This window comes from Podarcis tiliguerta (genome assembly GCF_965153285.1).
Source record: "Podarcis tiliguerta genome assembly, chromosome: 5".
Taxonomy (NCBI): Eukaryota; Metazoa; Chordata; class Lepidosauria; order Squamata; family Lacertidae; genus Podarcis; species Podarcis tiliguerta.
Genome location: NC_139538.1, coordinates 52,462,486 through 52,480,849, shown reverse-complemented (window position 1 = coordinate 52,480,849; position 18,364 = coordinate 52,462,486). Strand labels below are relative to the sequence as shown.

The following is an 18,364-nucleotide window of genomic DNA, read 5'->3' as shown; positions in this document are numbered from 1 at the left end:
TTAAACATCAAACATTTAAAACTTCCCTAAACAGGGTGCCTTCAGATGTCTTCTAAAAGTCAGGTAGGCACCCAGTTCAAAAAGCAGAGTGTTGGCTGCAAACAAAGACTTGAGAGTGTACTACAGGTTCTTTTGTCTTCACTGCAGCTTCAAGTTTCAAGCCATGGCTTGAACTTTTCTGTGCCTGGTTATCATATATGATCCTGGGAAAGGTTGCTGGGCTTAGCCTAAAACTGCCTGGCAGTCTGAATGATAATATAAGGCTTTGGTGTGGGATTCACTTAGAAAGTTTAGAAATCTCTCACTCTTTCTCTTTAGATCAATTACCACAAGACGAAATGTAGGCTTCTTCCAAATAGCTGCAGCAGAAATTCAAACACGCACACTGCTGCTCATCTCCCCAAGGACAGAAAGAAACACTATTTAATACAACCTTCCACTGCCACATAGCTTTCGCCCACTCCTCTCACCTTTGCCTGTTCTTTACTGCTCTATCAGTAATTTCTGCTGACTTTAAGGTGCCGGAATGAACACAGGTTTCAGGAGGAATAAAAGCTCTTGCCTAACAAAGCCCAGGAAATGTTGGTTGTTTTTGTTTTACTTTTTCTTTTAAAGGTATAAGAACATCTGACACATGCTTCCTGAAAGAAATAAAAATGTTCCTCCCACATGTTCTGAGAGCAATAGCTTTCCGATAAAAAACAAATAAAAAAGCAAGAATATGATTTTCAGTTTACCTAAAAAAGCTTCCTTAATTTCAGTCTTGTCTGTCCGTCGAATGATTTTCACCACAAAAATGACAGCCAGAGGTGTCAGGAATGAAATGGCCTATGAGAGAGATATAAAAAGACATCATTTGTTACTGCATCTTCTCTCCATCAGTCCCATGGAATTAATAATTTCCAGTTAGCTTCATTTAGATGATCTGGCTGAATTATCTCTGGCGAGTTCCCTAGATTAGAGCAAAGCTGCATGATCACTATCTGTAGCCAAATAGCACACATGCTTTAAAAATAAATAAATCAGAGGCTTAGTTCTGAATCTTAACTGATATATAAATCGCTTGGAGCCCTACTTAAAATGTGTCAGCTTTTAAAATGGAAACTAAGAGCTAAAAGAGGACAGATTCCTAAATTGCAGATCAGCAGTGTTTCCCAGAAATAGCTACACTGTTTGTAAGCCCCAAATGTGTGGAATCTCTGTGTGTACATGACACTCCAGTTTGTACATCACGGTAAACCATAGTTAATGGTTTCCCATGAGCACACCAAACTGGGTACTTGCACTACTTCCCAATCACACCAGGGAGAAATAAGCCATGATCCCTGGTTAAGCATTATGTCCAACCCAGGGAACATGATTTGTTTCTCTCCAACAAACCAGAATCAGTAAGCCAAGAACAAACATTGGCTACATTTTGTTGTTTGTTAGGTTTGGATAAACTCTAAAGCAAGGATCATGGTTGGTTTCATCCCAACACAAACTGGAAAGCATGGGGCATCCATTCTTTAAAAACTCAAATTTGAATTTGCTTGCTTTCTAAGGAAAATATGTAACCTGTCCTCAAGATCAGTCTGTATAGCTGAGAACTGGCCAATGTAACACCAATTAATAAAAAGGGGATCCAGAGGAGATATGGGAAATTTAAGAGCAGCTAACTTAACATCTCTTCTGGGAAATCTGATAGAAAGCATTACAAAAGATAAAATTATCAAGGCATGTTCAAGAAGAACAAGTCTTGCTGAAGCAGGGCCAGCATGGTTTCTGCAAGCGCAAGTCCTTTCTCACTGACCTATTAAGTGTTCTTTGAGAGTTTCAAGAAGCATATAGACTAGTTGCTGGAAACCACAGAAGGGTAGAGTGCTCTGGCATTCAAATCCTGCTTGTTCATTTCCCACAAGCATCTTGTTGGCTACTGTGAGAACAGGATGCTGGACTACATGGGCCACAGGCCTGATCCAGCAGGATCGTCTTATGTTCTTATGTTCTGTTCTTTGTTAACAAAGGGATTAGAGATTTTTGCTTTTCAGCCACAATGTTTCTGTGCAATGGCATGATGTGTGTGTGGGGTTTCTACTTGGGCTCAATTCTCCAAGAATTTACAGTGTTCCTGTTCTTGCTTCCAAAAAATAAGGGAATGGGCTGATTTACAGTCCAGAGGTCTGGTAAGTGGAAATGCACGGGGCCTTGTCTGCTGTGAAATGTGCCACTGCCCACAGCTTCCATCACTCTTATCACAAGCCTCATAAGCTTCATTAGTGCTGGGACACTGCTACCATTCATCATTTCAACTTCTTCCTGCCACTCTCACAGAAAGGATTATTTTTGTCTTGAGATGGGATTACGATATAAAATGTAAGTCAAAAGGCCCAATTAGTTGGAACAAGACTTACAGTGAAATCCTGTGTATGTTTACTCTGAAGGAAGTCTCATTGCATTTAATAGGACTTACTCCCAGATAAGCATGAAGACTTTCCTTATACATAAGTTCTGGAAGCCTTCTCCATTGCTGCAATTATGTAGGCTCCACACATCACAAGTTTGCACCTGTGTTTACCATCCAGTTACCATATTCAGCATGACACATGAGAACCTCATAGATGCATGTGTGTGCATCTTTTTTAAAAAATATTATTATTCCAAATGTTTGCAGGCTGTTGAGGGGGAAGAAACTTCTGCCTCTTTGGTCTCTTATTTGTATAAAGAATTGCATTCTACCACATTCAGACAAATGAGCCTGTCTTTGATTATCCCTTGGATAAATGCATTTGGTGAGTTAGCTTTTCCACAATGGCTATAAATCATATTTTTTAATGCTATAAATCTTTAAGCAACCTGTGTTTGTGTATATAATTGAGATTGGATTCTGAGCTGTGTAGACTAGCGGTGTGGCATCGGCTCTGTGTGTTTGTATGAATAACGTGAGGTGATCCATGTTAACAGAGCGTGTCGAGGTGGATCAGCGAGTTCCCAAACTTCTGAAAGGCTCTGCTGTCTTTTCCCTTCTTTTTTGTACATAAAGTCAAACTCTCAGCTCCCTACCCACTGCCTTACTTTGCTTTCCCGAGAAATGAAATGAAGCTGACTAGGGAAATGTCAAGCAGTCAAGAAAGAAAAAGTTGGGTTGTTTGTCTTGACAAGCAGGTCTACCTTTTAATCACAGTGAATTATTCTCCCAGTGAACTCCAATCAAAGTTATTTAGGGGAGGGATGCTGAAGGAAACACACAGATCCTCCTCCTTATAATTTTGGCTGGGAAAGCAGAACAAAAGTGGTTGGGTTAAACTATGGGGGTGACCTGCTTTCCCCCCAATCATTCTCCCCCCCCCTTACAAACAAAATCATAGCACTTTGTTTTTTCTTCATGGAGGGTACTTCCAGGAAGAGTGATGAGAAAAAAACCCTAACTTTTCAGGGATTTTTTACTGCAAAGGTGAAATCACTGAGCACAATAGCCAGTGGACCTATTTCTCCAGACTTTTGTGGCTTTGGTACCCAGGCACCATGTATGAATGTTCCCTCATGTCCCCAGTTTTCAAAATGATTGCCCAAAACAATGTGAGAGACGGAATGTGTCTGCTATTTTCTCATCCTCAAATGGTAAAAGTCTGCCCTTGCAGGGAAATCGCTGCCACATATTTTTCTGAAATTTGGCAGGCTTCATTCCTTCAGAGAGCATCCAATTCTGGCAGAAAATAGAAGAGGCTAAGTCTTTTTTAAAATACAAAACACCAACACATAAATGCCTTGATAAATTTGTTTGAAATTTGGCTGGCACAATCCACTCAGGAAGGCTTCCTTTGCAAGCAAATGTCAACCACTTATGTGTAAAGAGGGAAAAGTTATAGCCTTTTTAAGATTCCACATTATAGCCAACAGGGCCAAAATAGAGTTTTGGATTTAACCAATCTGACTGCGACCCAAATAAACAAATCAAACTGGAATGACACAGAGCAGATTTGAAACAGATTGGGCTGTAGAACTGCTCCAGGTATAGGGCGATATATAAATCCAGTAAATAATAATAAGATACAGATACAAGGCTAATCATGTGATTGCTGCACACAGCTAGCATGTGCATGCATATGAGACTAGTAACACCAGCATTTCCTGCAGCAACCATGATTTGCGAAGATGACCTCAGTAACGTGAAGTGTGGAGCTGCCCTTGCAATAAAGAAAGCTGCTCAAAAGGTATTCCAAGCAGGTTAAAACAGGTCTCCTAGCCACCGGCAATCATACACAATGCCCTCTCCTGAGTTCCTATTAATATATGTGGTAATTCACAGAACATTTCCCTCTGTTGTTCTTTAAACTGCCTGAGGGCTGAACTACACATTATTGCAGTAGATCTGTGGTTGGCTGTCCAGGTGCTTTTCCTTCATTAATGAAAAGAAGAAGCCATGTAGGGATGGGCTGCCAATTTGTCTGGAGCACATAACAGTCCTGATAATTTTGATGGACTTCCCTTTATGCAGGACATGATTAGAGCTCCCTGTTCTCTCACCACCCCCTTTTTTTTTTTAATGAAATGTAGTTGTAGAGCAACACTGCCATTTTGTTGAGAGCAGCAGGTTCAATACTTCCCCTGAAGTTTCCCACTCAAAAATCCTCCCCCTCCAGCGGGTGTATAAACTCAACAGTGCTTAGTTTATCTTTTGGTTGCTATTTTGTTGATGTTGTTAATACTGTTCTATAGATTGTAAATGCTGTGTTGACTCATTAATCATATGACATGACTTCTGCTTTAATTGTGATTGTGACATTCAGCTTATTATTTTTTTAGTTGTTGCTTTGTTAATAGAGTTTTATAAATTGCAATTGTTTCACTGATGATCTGTTACTCTATATGCTTTATGCTGTATTTGTGATGTTCCATTTTCTTCTTATTATTTATTGTTTGTAAGCCACTTTGGGACTCATTTGAATGAAAAAGGGGCATAGAAATATTAAAAATCAGATCAGTTTAAGCAATCAATGGTAAGCTACCTCTTTCCCCTACCTACCATCCTTTCATTTCCTTACATAATATCAGATTTGCTGTCCTTTGTCTTAACTATGCTATTTTCCAGCAACAGAGATCCCTGCATGCTTGTCCCTTGCATTAACTGCTATAGCAAAGTCCCATCTTTACAAATTAGCCACCTAAGGTCGCCTAACTCCAAGGTCAATTCTAGCCCTGACAGCAACCAACTCATAATAGCATAATGAATAGGAGTACTTTGTGTTTATGCGCACCCAAAAAATGTACCGTAATTATAAATACAATGCTATGGTGTGCAACTCTAAAACATTCTTCAGTACTCCACACCCCCCTTCAAGAGCCAAAGCTAGGGTAATTGGTTGTCTTTTACAAGTTGTTATCTCTCCTAAGAATAAAATCCATAAAATAATCCTAGATGAGATCTCCTCTATATAATTCCAGGTAATGTTTTCTGTCCTGCCAGTGACATTTTCCTGGATAGTGGCTGCTTTCATGGGCAAGACCTTCTTAAAATCAAGCACATTCATTATCTATCCTGGCAGCTGAAAGATACAGAGCTGTACAAACCTTCCAGAAAAGCACTTCATGCCCTCTCATTACTTCAGGAAAACCCACTATCAGATAAGATTTAATGTGTGTGCTGAAAAATATTGATTTTCATTTAGGGCCACCTGGATAATATTTTTCCTGGATAATATTTTTAATAGGTCACTGCTGAACTGAAACATCCCCCCCCCTTTTCCTTTTAAACAAAAAGTCAGTGGACAACTGGGCAGCCTTACTGCTATGAAATGAAAGGAAGCCATGTTTTGCTCCTGAAGGGCAGAACAACACATCAGTATACAGAATTTGCAAGATTTTACCTCCCTCTCCAATCAGAGAGTAGATTCATACCTATGTACGATACCTAAGTACAAAATGCTTATGGCCCAGGCCAGAAGTGAGGGGCACACTATGTATTAGGAGGGCTTGGCCCAAATACAGGCCTAATCTTTTCCCAGTTGACAACTTGCGCTTGTTAAAGAGAGAAGTGCCATGAAAAAAAAACATATGCATGCAGAGCTGACCTCAAACATTTGGCCATCTGAGGTAAAGGACAAGATAGTGCCAGAAATTCTGTGTACAGAAGACAACATGATTGGCAGTTCAATATTACTTCAGTGCTGGTGACAGGATCTTGTCCATACAGGCTATGGTGTTTTTTGGGTGAGGAGGGTGCTACATGGTGCACTCAGCTCTAACAGAAAAGAATGAGTGGTGATTCAGGATGAATGGCTATGGGGCTGTCCCTGGCATATATTCTACCTGAGGTAATCACCTCACTCTGCCTAATGGTAGGGCTGGCCCTGCACGTATATCCTATGCAGCAACCTCAGCTATGCATGCGCCTCATGAAAGGTTAAGGAACACAGAACACTTCTGTTCCTTTTCAATAGGAATCCAGAGGACTGAATCCATGTTGCAGAACTTGTCTGAGCAATGTCGAACCAAAAAAAATAAAAGCTAGCCTGCCTGCTCAATACATCCACTGGTGCTGAAAACAATTATATACTTCAGACCTACTGGCTGGCGCTGAACTTATGGCAGTCCCAGATCTCACATGGCAAATGCATGTGGTGCATACAGTATGGGCTGTCATCTCCCTCAGCAAACAGGTTTGCAGTACACAACAAGGTTCTCCAGCTGTAAGACACCAAACTGACTTGGTAATATCACCTGGAAAGCCAGATAGCATGATGGCACAGAGTCCCTGAAGAAAAGCAGGTAACCCTCTAGCATTCTGGCCCAATCCCTGTTAGAATTACTCTACTGCCATCTGCACTAGGAAAAGATCAGAACAGTAGGCTAGACAGACCATCAGGCTAACTGCTGCAAGGATGCTTTTTCCTCTCATGCCTCCAAGGAAGCGTAGATGGCAATGATGAAACTGACAAGTTGGGGAGGAGATGTGGTGGATATTGAACAAGAGATGGGTGTTTAGCAGCAACCGTTTGAGTTCCAGAAGCCTGCTTTGATTTAAAACCACTATTACATTAATATTTAAAATGTTTTGGGATCCATGTTTACCTGACACAGGGAAAGCAAACTGACACCAACCATTTTGGTTGCAGCCAGACATTTTTCTATTTCCTGGGCATCTGAACAGCACCAATGATATGATATTGTATGGTTAAATCTATTTCAAATAATGCTCTTGTAATACACACACACACACACACACAAAAATATCTTTGGTTGTAAATCAGTTTTGGAACTTCTGGAGAGGGCGTGAAATATAAATTGAACAAACCTAATTTGACTGGCAGTCAACAATTTATAAAATGAGAACATCAATCAATCAGAATTTGTGACAGGGTGGCTTAAAGAAATGTCATACTGTCCTTCACCCCAACATGCAAATAATATCATGTTCCATTTATGTTCTCACTGCAGCCTGCGAACGTAACTGTTCTTTTAAAAATGCACTAGTTTCCAGTTTTTCTTTAGCTAACAAACAGTCATCAAACAAGCCTCACACAGCCGTCAAACAATCATTAAATCTCTAGTACTTACAAACATGAGGCGTGTAGGTATGTTGTCAGATTCAACCAAAGGGTTTTTATAGAGCCAGATCTCTTCTGGCTGAATAACTCTCTGGAATGGATCCAAAAATTCTGTAAAACTAAACAAAACAATAAAAGAACACATTGTTTCACCATGTACCTGGAGCAAGAGACCTCAAAAAGTACATCATGGGAGATTCCCGCTTGCCATAATGAAAGAGAGACATTGTTTAATCAAGTGCAAGCAAATACAAGGCAGAAAATGTTTGTTTATCTCCCTTCTTAACCTTACCCATCTCTAGAGTCCAGGGTGAATTCTATATTACAATATGCAAACAAAGACATAGCAAAATAAAACCAGACTAAGAAAACAGAATACATATTATGAGTTGTATCCAATGAAGCTGTTGCACTTGTGCAATGGAACGTCCCCTCCTACCCCCAGCAACCTCTCATTGAACACCCTTAAAATGGGTTAGGGGATTCTCCAGAGCAGATTTTTACAGTTTGCAGGAAAAGTAGAAGAAGTGGAAGCCATGTTACATGAATGGTACTCCACTCACTGCTTTATATCTCCAGTTCCATATACCATACAAGCTGGGGTTTTCCTCACACCACTGTTGTCCAAAATGAAAAGGTTTCAGCAGCATGAAGAAAAAAAACCTGAGTTATGTGATAAACTTACAAAGCAGTGACAGACAATATTTGGAGCTATGAGTCAAAGACAAAATGCCTGAAGTATTTTATTGTTTCCCAACACACTTTGGAAAATTACAAATTTGTTCTTCAGGAGCAAACTTCCTCATCAGCAACCTGCAAAAATATAGTACTCTAGCTTCCTCCTTTGCCGAACTGTTAAGGAGGATTGTCCCATTGAAGAAATCTCTTGTTTCCAAAATTTGTGGGGCAGCAATATAATATTTTGGACCTTTTCCTCCACTTGTTTCCCCTTTGTTTGGCCTTAGAGTTGTACCTCAGAAGTCGAATGGAATCCGTTTTGGAAGTCCATTCAACTTCCAAAACATTTGGAAACCAAAATGCGGCTTCCAATTGGCTGCAGGAAGCTCCTACAGCCAATCGGAAGCCACAAAAGCCCCATCAGACGTTCAGCTTACAAAAGAACGTACGAAAACCGAACACTCACTTCTGGTTTTTGGTCGTTCGGGAGCCGGAACGTTCGACTCCCAAGGCGTTCGGGAACCAAGGTACTACTGTACTTGGAACTACCTGAAGAGCTTCCACAGGGCAACCATAACATGTAAACTGACCCCCAAGAGGCACACATCTGTCAGAGCTGCCACAAATGGCCACACATAGAAACACAGGAGCCTGGCTTAGGTTGAGTCAGAACACTGGTCCATCTAGTCCAGTCATTGTCTATATTTACTGGCAATGGCTCTGCAGGGTTTTAGGCAAGGCTCTGGCCAATCTAGAGATGCTGGCAATGGATTCTCTGCCATGCAGCCACAGCCCTTCACACTCATGTATCTCAGATCTCCAAACCAATGGCAGGCGCGGCAACAGTGGGTGTGGCCCAACAGACACAACTCTTCATTCTCTATCCAAGCAATCAAGAGGTATTATCACAGATCAGGGACGCAGTCTAGTCAAGTTAAATAACCAGAGGAGGGTCCAGGGCCAAAGAGGACTGTAGCCTGGAGTGGTATAGCCTGGACTGAATTCTATAAATCCCTGGAAAGCTACATTCACCCTCTGGGGCTGAGATTCCCCACCTGTGATCTCTTTGTTCCCTCCTACCTCCCAGTCTTGCATTGGATGGGTGAAAAGCCTATTAAAATATGTGTTCAGAAGCGTTTTTGAGCAGGCTGGCCTGCACAACCTGTGGCCCAGCAAGCCAACTTTACTCATTAAAAATACTGGGTTTGCTACTTTTCTGGGAATACAAAAGCAAAGGATGAGGCGTTGTCATGCATCTGACATGCTTGAATGCATGCTGCATTCGGCATGCCAGCTGATCAGTTTCTTCAGGCCTACGTTCCATTTTGTTTTATAAAGAAAAAGTAAATGTAGTCACAGCAACAAAATCCACTGCATTTAAATACTGTCAGATTGCTTCCTTCTACATTTCCTCTTCCGTCTATGTAAAATGTTCAAATTATGTCTTTCAGCCATATGCGGGGGAGGGAGGGAACAGGCAAATTAACCTGATGACAGCGAACAATAATCAACTAGAGTCACAACAGAAAAAGAAACTCCTGCTGAAGACTTGGCTGCAAATCCAAAAAACAAAACAGCACCGCCCCCCCCCATCAAAAGACCAGATGTATTTCATGCTGTTTGTCAACACTTGTGCATATATGAACTCAGTAGTACAGTGGCTCCTAAACTCTACAGACCCATTGTTGGAGGTCTTGGCAGACCACTTTTTTGCCTCTTTTTTAGCATTTGTAGTGCACTGTGCTAGATACCGATGTCATCACTGGGGGCCTGAATGACGCTTGTGGGCCCCTGGTGGTCAATGGACCTCATTTTGGGAACCTCTGCTGTAGTATATGAACTATATTAGTGGGCCTTCTCAGTAATATCACCTACCCTGCAATCCCTGGCCCCCTCCTCAGCAAAGGGCTGTTCGGAAGGTGCAAACAATTCCTAAAGACCTATCTATACGTACAGGATTTCCCTGGCTCATAACATACATTGCACTCCTCTATTTTATTGATGTTGTTGATGGATTCTTTGTTTTTACTGATGTATTTCTTTGTATTTCAAGCTATAATGTGTGTGTGTGTGTGTGTGTGTGTGTGTGTGTAAAAATTTTCTGTTTTAAGTAAACCCGTTTAGGGATTTCTTATATTAGGCAGTCTGTAAATATTATCAGTAAAATAAACAAATTAGGTTTTGAGAAAGAGCTCATACAAACAGAATAATTTCTCTGGATTTAGGGTTATTTTTCTCCTATTATGCTCTTCTACTTAGTCAGAAACAGCCTTTCCATGATCAGAAGAGGCTTTCTGCTAGCAGAAGGGGGATGTTTGGATCCAAGCCATTATGTCTTAGCAAACAGGAAGCTAATGTAAGCAAAGGGTTTTTTTCTCTAACGAAAAAGAAGTCACAATCACATTTTCCCCCTCTTCTGAAATATCATAAGTAAACCTGTCTTATCTATGGCTCAGCACTACTTTGTGTGCAATTCCTGAAGTGGCCATTTTACAATCTACACACACACACACACACACACAGAGAGAGAGAGAGAGAGAGAGAGAGAGAGAGAGAATGTTATACATCCGTGCCATCAAATTATGTAACATCCATTCAGAAATTAATTTGATCAGGGGATCACCCGAAAAGGCTAATCCTAACAGTAGGTTTTCTGAGCAAGAGCTTCTTTCCAGAACATGCAGCATAATTAGCCATTTCATTGAGCACATTTCCATCTGTCACCCCCAATGCACACCCATGAACTCCATGCAAAATAAATGCCATCAGAACCAAATGCCAAATTCTGAACCAAGAAGTTGGTTCAAAGTTACTGTTTGCCTCAATCAAATATGTTCACATTTTGCTTTCATTGTGCCATTTACTCTACTTTTTCTTGTCACTGGAAGGGGCGGGCGAGCTCTGGAAGTCCTATAGTGAAACCCTTAGTACAACAAACACGCTCTGCCAAACACTTCACAGGGATCAAAAGTCTATGGCAATAGATATATCACAGTATTAAAAATGTAGCAACGTTGTAGATGTGGCTGGAACTTTGGGATTAACCACATCGCTGTTTGCCCAGTCACTTTCCCCCAGAAAAACCCATCATTTAGCACTGAATCGGAACCAACAGCAATCACATTTTCCACAGAATTGCCTTTTGTTCTGATTTAGTGCTAAAGGGCGGGGTTTTTCCTGGGACAAGCAGCAGGGCAAAGCCAAAACTCGTGGAAATGTGAACAAGCCCTAAGCAAGAGAGAGTCAGGAGTGCAGACAGCAGTTTCCAGAAGACATTTCCAAAGCAGCCATCAAATTGTGAAACCCAAATAATGAGTTTGGCAAAGTCAGTTGTTATTGCATCTGCAGGATCAGTGAAGAGGAACACATCTTTGAGTATGTGCTAAGTTGCTGATAGTATAGGTGAATATTTGTTGTTGGGCGGGTTTTATTTCTTTTGCACCAGGCTCCAGTTGGTGGATCCTGGGGTTCTAGTTTGAAGTGTCTCTTGCCTCTCCTCATTAAAACACACACACACACACACACACACACACACACACACACACACACACCAGAGTTCCTTCAGGAAAGTTCAGACAAAGATTACTCCCAAAGATACATCCCGGAAAATATTTTTCTTTTTTTCTTTTTTCAGTGAAAATAGGAAGGTATTTGTAGTTCATCCAGAATCTCCAATCCAGAATACCATATGTAGGCTTCCAGCTATATATCAGTCATCAGAAACAAAATACTTACCCTGGTGTTCTTTCTTTTTGCCCTTTTCTGTACAGTTTGGCTAGAAATGTGTATTTGCTGAAGGCTATGAGCAAACATTTCAAATCTAAAGCTATGATACAGGTGCCAATAATCCAATGGAACAATATTTGCTGACTTTTAGTGCTTTTTAATAAGACTTTCCCAGAGAACAGAGTTTTCAGAAATACCATTGGAAGTCAAAATTGCCACATTTTATAAAAATTGATGTGGGTTTCTGTGCTTTTTATTTTATGCTTTGCTGGAGGACCCAACGTGAAAGGTTTTAGACTCAGACCATAGTTAAGGGACAGGCTTGGATAAGTTTGTTAGATGAACCAGTGAGGACAGATATCTGATTTCTTCCGTATAATTGATGTTTCAATTATTTAACAATCAGAAGGTAGCTTTAGCATTTATTTCATGTTAGCTACTTCACACAATGCACCCAGCCTCAGTCTCCATCTGCCTGAGGCGGCACCTTCTTACATAAACCCCCCAGAGAGTTTACCTCCAAAATAAAGCAAGCCTCTCGAAAGGATATCACCACAAATTTAACGTTCTAGAGGACAAGTTTCTCAAACCTTCCTTCCTCCCACAGCCACCTGCAAAGTGAGGCTATCTGTGAGAGGATGCACAGCAAGGCTAACTGAGGAAGACGATCTTAACAGGAAAGACTCTAAAGGATGGAAAAGAACATGTTAGCAGGTATTGAGCCTAGATATCAAATTTGGAAGTAGAAGTAGAGTCAAGGGACTCCATCGTAAGGAGAAGAGCTCCGTTTTGAGAGACACCCTTTGGTATGAATGAAGGAGCTATGATGGGCTTCCAGATGTACTTGGACTTATCAGCCCTGGCCAGCATGGCCAAATGCCAAGGATGATGGGAACTGGAGTCCAAGTGTATCTGGAGGCCCATGGCTCCTCCATCCATACCAAAGGGTGCTTCTCAGCATGGCCAATTGCCAAGTTGTAGTCCACATACCCCAGGAAAACCACAGCTTCCCCATTCCTGACATAAGGAAAAGGAGGAATAGAGGTTCCACTCATGAAAGATGTGGAGCAAGCCTTCTTTACTAAATAATAATGATACATGTATTGTAGATTACTTCCTAATATAATCTGGGGTAAAGGTAAAGGTAAAGGTAAAAGTCCCCTGGATGGTTAAGTCCAGTCAAAGGGGACTATGGGGTGCGGTGCTCATCTCGCTTCAGGATGAGGGAGCTGGCATTTGTCCAGAGACAGGGTCATGTGGCCAGCATGACTAAACTGCTTCTAGTGCGCAGAACACCATGATGGAAGCCAGAGCGCATGGAAATGCTGTTTACCTTCCCACTGCAGCGGTACCTATTTAACTACTTGCACTAGTGCGCTTTCGAACTGCTAGGTTGGCAGGAGCTAGGACAGAGCAACGGGAGCTCACTCCATTACGGAGATTCGAACTGCTGACATTCTGATCAGCAAGCCCAAGAAGCTCAGTGGTTTAGACCACAGCACCACCCACATCCTAACCTGGGGTACACTACTTAGAGATTTTTAAAAGTATTAAGCAGTTCATTTAAATGCTTTTCAATAAATTGAATAAATACATTACCAACAATTCCCTCCTTTTATTTCACTACTTAAACCTCACCTTTCATGCCTGGAAAATAACCACCATAAACGTTAAGGAACCTTTGCATCACAAAAGAAACTTTATGTCACCTTCATGCATATTTGAAATACCACTATTAAAAAACGGTTTTTGAACCTCTTTCTAGTTCCTCTGCAAATAAATGACCAATATGAAATTCCTTACTGCCTCTTTGATGAAAAGCCAACCCAAAAGGAGGCCAGAAGCTGATAGTCAGGGGCATTGGTGAGGCAAGATAAGTACAAATGCAGGTGTTTATCACTGTCATCCTGTTTACCACATGGAAGTTGGAGGAATTCTATTAAACAGAACAAAATGTTGCTGACCAGTTGTGCTGCTCAAATAAACTGCTTTTATTTGAGCGCAAAGACTCCCCAGAGCAGGGAGGCTGTTTTCAGGACAGTTGCAATTCATTAGTCTGAAGGGTGCAATAAAATAAACAGAATGCTATTACCAAAATATTAAGCTGGCATTGACGATGTCCCCCACTTCTACAGGGCAACATTCTGCCTTCTTCACTGAATATATAAAGACTGTGACAGATTCAATGGAGCAGAGAGTATGGACCAGCTTCAGAAGCCCATAGGATGACTGCTGAACGAAGCACTGTGATTGCTACTAACCCTTATGGCTTCAGTCTTCCTCTGTGTCTGAATGCTGGTTGCTGGAAACCACAGCAGCAGAGGGGATGCTGAGCTCAGGATGCTGCTTGTGGATCCCACTGGAATCTGGCTGGCCACTGTGGAAAAACGATGCTGGACTAGATGGGCCACTGGCCTGATCCAGCAGCTCAATCCTTATGTGAGTGCACACATTATGGTTTCTGTATGTATAGTCCCCACACAGAGGAGACAGTTCATATAAATGGCCATAAGATCAGAATCTGTTTGGACAGTTCCCAAGTGATGGGAGACACATCACACCGATTATTGCTGTGGACCCCTGTTCAAAGGATGTTTGAGGAGCTCATGTTTTGCAAATTCCACTAGAAGCTGTCCTGATCCACATCTCCTGGCCTAATGCATGGATCGGAATTCAGTCATCCATTAGGTTTCACTCTCCTCTGGGCATTTCTGTTTTCAGCCGAAAGAGGCAGCAACAAGCATTTCAAAATGAACATTTTGAGATGAAATCCTTTCAAATGTTTATCTTGAGGAACAAATGTTTCCATTTAGATCTGAATTTTTCTTTGGGGTCTTCATAAAAACCTAAAAAATAATGTGAAAACTGGAGGGAACAAACCTATGAGTGTGCACGTGTAAAAGTGGCATAGCTTAGGAAGAGACTGCTTTGTTCATGCCTACCCTGCTGCCTTCATATTTTCCTGGGGTGAGGAATCTGTGGCTACAGGTCCTATCGGTTCCTGCTGGCTAGGGCTGTTGCGAGTTGAAGTCCAACATCTGGAGGGCCAGAGATTCCTCACTCCTGATATATATTGGAAGGGTGTGAAGACAATAGATTTAGGATGGGGAGAGAAAGATGCTTGCCAGACCTGAGAGAAGAAAAAAAACTAAATTCCAGCAACACATTCTATTTCAGGGGTGGAAAATTGGTGACTGACACCTTCCCTGTCCTGACCCTTTAGCTGTTTTTGCTGGTACTGATGGGACAAACAAGACCTGGGACTCAGATATAAGCTGCAAATAAAACATTTTAAATGTGTTGTAAAGTGCAATATACAAATGTGACACTAGTTGGCCACAGTCAGCTATGCCAAATTCAATGTATTTTTCAAAACGTTTTTAAAAAAAGATTTTCACAGCATTTTTTATATGTGTGTAGGTTCCACTCTGGAGAGCCACAGGTTTCCTACCCATACAGCAGTATTTGTTCTTCTGAAAAACCATTGAAGTCTAGAATGCAATTATCTAAATAATTAAAAGCATCAATAATTATCTTGATTTCCCCCACACTTTAACAAATGTTCATCAAGTATACTTGTTGTGTTCATGCACTACAAAGGCTTATTGCAAACTGTAAGATTTATAGTTTGACCAGGCTGTTAACACTATTGCAAATCAAATTTTGGCTCCTGTGTCGTAAAGGGGAAATGCTGCATGATAAGTTTTTGAACAAAGTAATATGCAGTGTTTACTCTCAGTTTTGATTAACAGCCTATAAAGCAAACATGAGCCTCTATTGCCTTTGATTGTCCTAAGGGACAGAGGGTTCTTAATATTCAGCAAACACACCATGCAAAGAATTTAAAATTCATTTCAGAAATGAACAGATCTAGTATCTCATTTTTATTCTTAGCCACACTGTAATTAGGGATTGTTTTTTAAAAAAACCAAAACCACACCAAATATTAAGACAGCAGTAATGACAACTATTGGGAATAGATAATATAGTTTGCAGTAGGAGGCTGTCTAGATAACAAAGTTAGTAAAGCATGGGTCAAGAATCCAGGAAGCCCAATCAAAACTAAATGGCAAGTCAAATGAGATTCAAAACACAAAAGCACATTCCAGGTACAGTCCAATGCTAAACTAGTACATCGCTATGCAAAGACAGAGTGCAGCAGCTGTAACCAAAGATATCTTTCTCAGAAGCAGCTGAAAACACCCACCCTCAAGTTCAGGGGTCCCCAAAAAGCAGGCCATACCCGCTTCCAAAAAATGGACACCCACCCCAACAAACAAAGGCCTTAGTGGGTGCCAAAAGTGGGGGGGCATGCCCAGTGGTGAAATATTGGGAACCTGAGTCCAAGTAAAAGTTCTATGGCAATAAACACAGTTAAAAAGGTAAAAGTAAAGGACCCCTGACAGTTAAGTCCAGTTGCAGCGACTCTGGGGTTGGGGTGCTCATCTCGCTTTACAGGCGATTTTTTCCGGGGCATGTGGCAACGGAACACCAAAACCAGAGCAGCACACAGAAACGCTGTTTACCTTCCCGCCGGAGCAGTACCTATTTATCTACTTGCACTTTTTTTGGCGTGCTTTCAAACTGCTAGGTTGGCAGGAGCTGGGACCGAGCAACGGGAGCTCACCCCATCGCGGGGATTCAAACCGCCAACCTTCTGATAGGCAAGCCCAAGAGGCTCAGTGGTTTAGACCACAGCACCACCCACGTCCCTGGTTATACACAGTTCTCTGGGAGTAAATCTCTGGAACTTAACATGCATTGACTTGCACAATTCTACACTATAAGTTTATTTTAAAGTACGCCTCATTGTTTCACTCAAACTTACTACCTTAGAAAAGGAACACCTTTGAAGCCTGTAGCCCTTCAATTAGTTGTTTCCTGTTCATATTAGATATGAATTAGGTACAGTGGTACCTTGGTCCTCAAATGCCTTGATTCCTAAATGCCAAAAACCCGGAAGTATTCCGGTTTTCGAACGTCTGATGTGGTTGTCAGCTATTGTTTCCAGGGCGCCTGCACCAATCAGAAGCTGCACTTTGGTTTTTGAACATTTCAGAAGTCAAACAGACTTCTGGAATAGATTAAGTTTGGCGCTTTTGTTTTTGCTATTTATTTTGTGTTTGTGCCTTTTTCAGTTAATTTGTTTTTGTGACTGTGTGGAACCCAGTTCAGCTACTGATTGATTCAGTGAGTGAGTGAGTGAGTTTGTCAGTGAGTGACTGCAGAAATGGATAAAAGCCCCCCATCCAAACAATGACTATCATCCGTGCAGGTAAGAAAAAAATTATATTTTTTAATTTTTATCACCTATTTTATAGTACAGTACATTGATTATTGCTTTCATTTTATGGATCAATGGTCTTGTTAGATAGTAAAATTCATATTAAATTGCTGTTTTAAGGGTTGTTTTTAAAAGTCTGGAACAGATTGATCCATTTTGCGTTACTTTCTATGGGAAAGCGCACCTTGGTTTTGGAACGCTTTGGTTTTGGAACCGACTTCCAGAACGGATTAAGTTTGAGAACCAAGGTACCACTGTCTTTAATTAGTCAGGTCCTCCTGTCAGGTAGGATCTTGAATTGTTCCTTTCCTCTTTTCAAGCCAGAGCAATTTCTCCTTCATTTATTTTCTTTTAATCTCCATTTGTTTCAGTTCGGTTTTATCATAGTTGTCGAAAACTAGTGTGGAGCAAACTCAACTCTTAATTAAGGCTATCACTTCTAATTCAGTGGAACAGCAGTTTTTATCCACTTCTTTTCTAACTCTCAAAAGTAGCTTCCCCTTCCCAGAAATAGTGTCTCATTTGCAAAAGTTAAAACAAAGGATACAGTAATTGAAACAAAATATATTTTTGTCTATTTATACACATATATAAAATTTTAGAAAACTCAAAGAGAATAAAAGGGTCCAAAGTTGTGGCTCCCTTATCCTACCTGGGTGAGCAGATAAATGGCTACAATTCACCTCCGGTTTTGATGGACATGGATCAAATGCATAACACACCCATTGGCCAGTCACATCTGTTAGAATTCCTGCTCCATGATTGCAGTCATGGGATTTTTGTCTATCACATGACGGTGTATGTTTTGACTTCACAGAGTGGGAAGTGATGGAGACAGGATGTTTGTGTTACTGTGTTCCGTGAAGTGGGACTATTGTCCTTTGCTCTTTCTCTTTGCTGTCTGATGCTAGAGAGAGAGGGAGCCATGTTGCAGTGCTCTGGGTGTGTTTATATGTAAATAAAGTAGATTAGCCAAAATGCTGAGTTGCTGAGGTCTGTCACGCAAGCTGCAAAGACTCTGTGGATCCCTAAGTGTGCCGATGTCTGTTGGCATCGGTTACTGTGATGTTCGAGCTGAAGAAAGCTTTTGAAGCTCCCGAAGAAATGACCAGGAGGGAGAGAACATGCCAGTCGGGTATGTGTCTCTACC

The 18,364-nt window shown here is 41.2% G+C and overlaps 1 protein-coding gene and 1 long non-coding RNA gene across 3 annotated transcripts in view; one reads left to right on the top strand and one right to left on the bottom strand.

The window, feature by feature from the left end:
- Positions 1-18,364, bottom strand: part of PLPP4 (phospholipid phosphatase 4) — an 89,724-nt gene that overhangs the window by 50,963 nt on the left and 20,397 nt on the right. For both annotated transcript variants that reach the window (XM_083439753.1, XM_083439754.1), the window contains exons 2-3: positions 7,537-7,645; positions 738-828 (exon numbers count right to left, since the gene is read on the bottom strand). In XM_083439753.1, coding sequence (XP_083295879.1) covers positions 738-828; positions 7,537-7,645 — 200 coding nt within the window. The remainder of the gene's footprint in view (positions 1-737; positions 829-7,536; positions 7,646-18,364) is intronic.
- On the top strand, positions 12,567-14,730 carry LOC310677221. Its single transcript, XR_014511001.1, has 2 exons — positions 12,567-12,644; positions 14,066-14,730. It is a non-coding gene; the product is annotated as an uncharacterized lncRNA (long non-coding RNA).